Source organism: Cicer arietinum, chromosome 4 (assembly GCF_000331145.2).
Source record: "Cicer arietinum cultivar CDC Frontier isolate Library 1 chromosome 4, Cicar.CDCFrontier_v2.0, whole genome shotgun sequence".
NCBI classification, from domain to species: Eukaryota; Viridiplantae; Streptophyta; class Magnoliopsida; order Fabales; family Fabaceae; genus Cicer; species Cicer arietinum.
The window spans coordinates 7,152,000-7,153,617 of NC_021163.2; the positions used below are offsets into that span (position 1 = coordinate 7,152,000).

The following is a 1,618-nucleotide window of genomic DNA, read 5'->3' on the forward strand; positions in this document are numbered from 1 at the left end:
TTATACATTTTCTCTCTCAAACTCAAACACCATTCTCTTTCTCTTTCTCATAACCTCTCCCCCTATATATTTCTCTTCCTTTTATTTCTCTCTAGAGCAGAGATATTTTGTTCCTCAATCCCTTCATGGTTCAACCTTGAATCTTAACCCACATCACCATTTTTCCTCAATAAAAATGGCCGTCACCACTACCTTTCTCAGCGCTACAGAAAAAAAACACTGGTGGCTCACAAACCGTAAGGTAAACCTTCAAAAAAAAAGAACGCCTTTCCCTCATGAATCTTTTGTTCTCACTCTTCATAGAAATCACACACATTAATTAATGTTTTATGTCAATTTCTTATGTCTTTTTTTTTTCTTTCTGTTTAGATTGCTGAGAAATACATCAAAGACGCTCGTAGCCTGATAGCAACACAAGAACGCAACGAGATTGTTTCAGCTCTGAGTCTTCTAGACGCTGCTCTTGCAATCTCACCACGTTTAGACCAAGCCCTTGAACTTAAAGCGAGGTCTTTACTCTATTTAAGAAGATTCAAAGATGTAGCAACTATGCTTCAAGATTACATTCCAAGTCTAAAAATTGCAAACGAAGATTCATTAAGCTCCGTTTCTTCAGATAGTTCATCTCAACATCTTTCAAGAGAAGGCGTTAAGTTACTTTCTTCGTCGGATTCCTCTGTTCAAGATCAGAGTTTTAAGTGCTTCTCTGTCTCTGATTTAAAGAAAAGAGTTATGGCTGGTCTCTCTAAAAGTTGTGATAATGAAGGTTATTGGAGGTAACTAATAAGATTGAATTTAATTTCATTAATATTACGTTTCGTTTTTTCGATTTTTTTTTTTTTAAATGTTTACCAATAAATTTTGAGATCAGATCGGAGTCCCGAATATCATGGCATTTGAGTAAATGCTTCTGCTACTGCCAGCTATTAATGAAATGAAATGTTTACCCACTTTTTAAAACTCCAATCAACTTTAAAAGGAACACCAATGAAAATTTAATGTAATATTATAAAGTTTTGCGTAAAGTAGTTCACAAATTTCAACTGTTTGGTTTGGTAGCAGACTTCTTCTATTTATGAATCACCTCTATTTATTTTAATTTTATTACTATTTTTCAATTTAACTTTGAAGAATATTAAATAGTAAATGGTTTAATAAATTTAAATGTATTTTTTGACTAATTATATTTTTAATGTGAATTTCAGATATTTGGTTTTGGGGAAAGCATGTTGCCACTTAGGTTTAATGGAAGACGCAATGGTTCTTCTCCAAACGGGAAAACGACTTGCAAGCGCTGCGTTTCGACGCGAAAGTGTTTGTTGGACAGACGACAGTTTCTCTTTATGGAAAACACCTTTCTCCGGCGACGATGTTTCAAAACCACCGGGAACCACTCCACCGAAAAGCCCTCTCTCAGAATCCGAAACCGTTAACCAACTTCTCGCACACATAAAATTCCTCCTCCGTCGACGCACCGCCGCAATCGCCGCCATGGACGCCGGACTCCACACAGAAGCAATCCGTCACTTCTCGAAAATCGTCGACGGGCGCCGTGCCGCTCCGCAAGGATTTCTCGCTGAATGTTACATGTATAGAGCCTCTGCTTTTCGTTCAGCAG

At 37.1% G+C, this 1,618-nt stretch overlaps 1 protein-coding gene across 1 annotated transcript in view; it reads left to right on the plus strand.

The window, feature by feature from the left end:
- LOC101505533 (uncharacterized) overlaps positions 1-1,618 on the plus strand; it is a 2,715-nt gene continuing 1,097 nt past the window's right edge. The window contains exons 1-3 of the mRNA XM_073368007.1: positions 1-241; positions 370-776; positions 1,206-1,610. Of these exons, the coding sequence (XP_073224108.1) occupies positions 176-241; positions 370-776; positions 1,206-1,610 (878 nt within the window). The 5' untranslated portion in view covers positions 1-175. The remainder of the gene's footprint in view (positions 242-369; positions 777-1,205; positions 1,611-1,618) is intronic.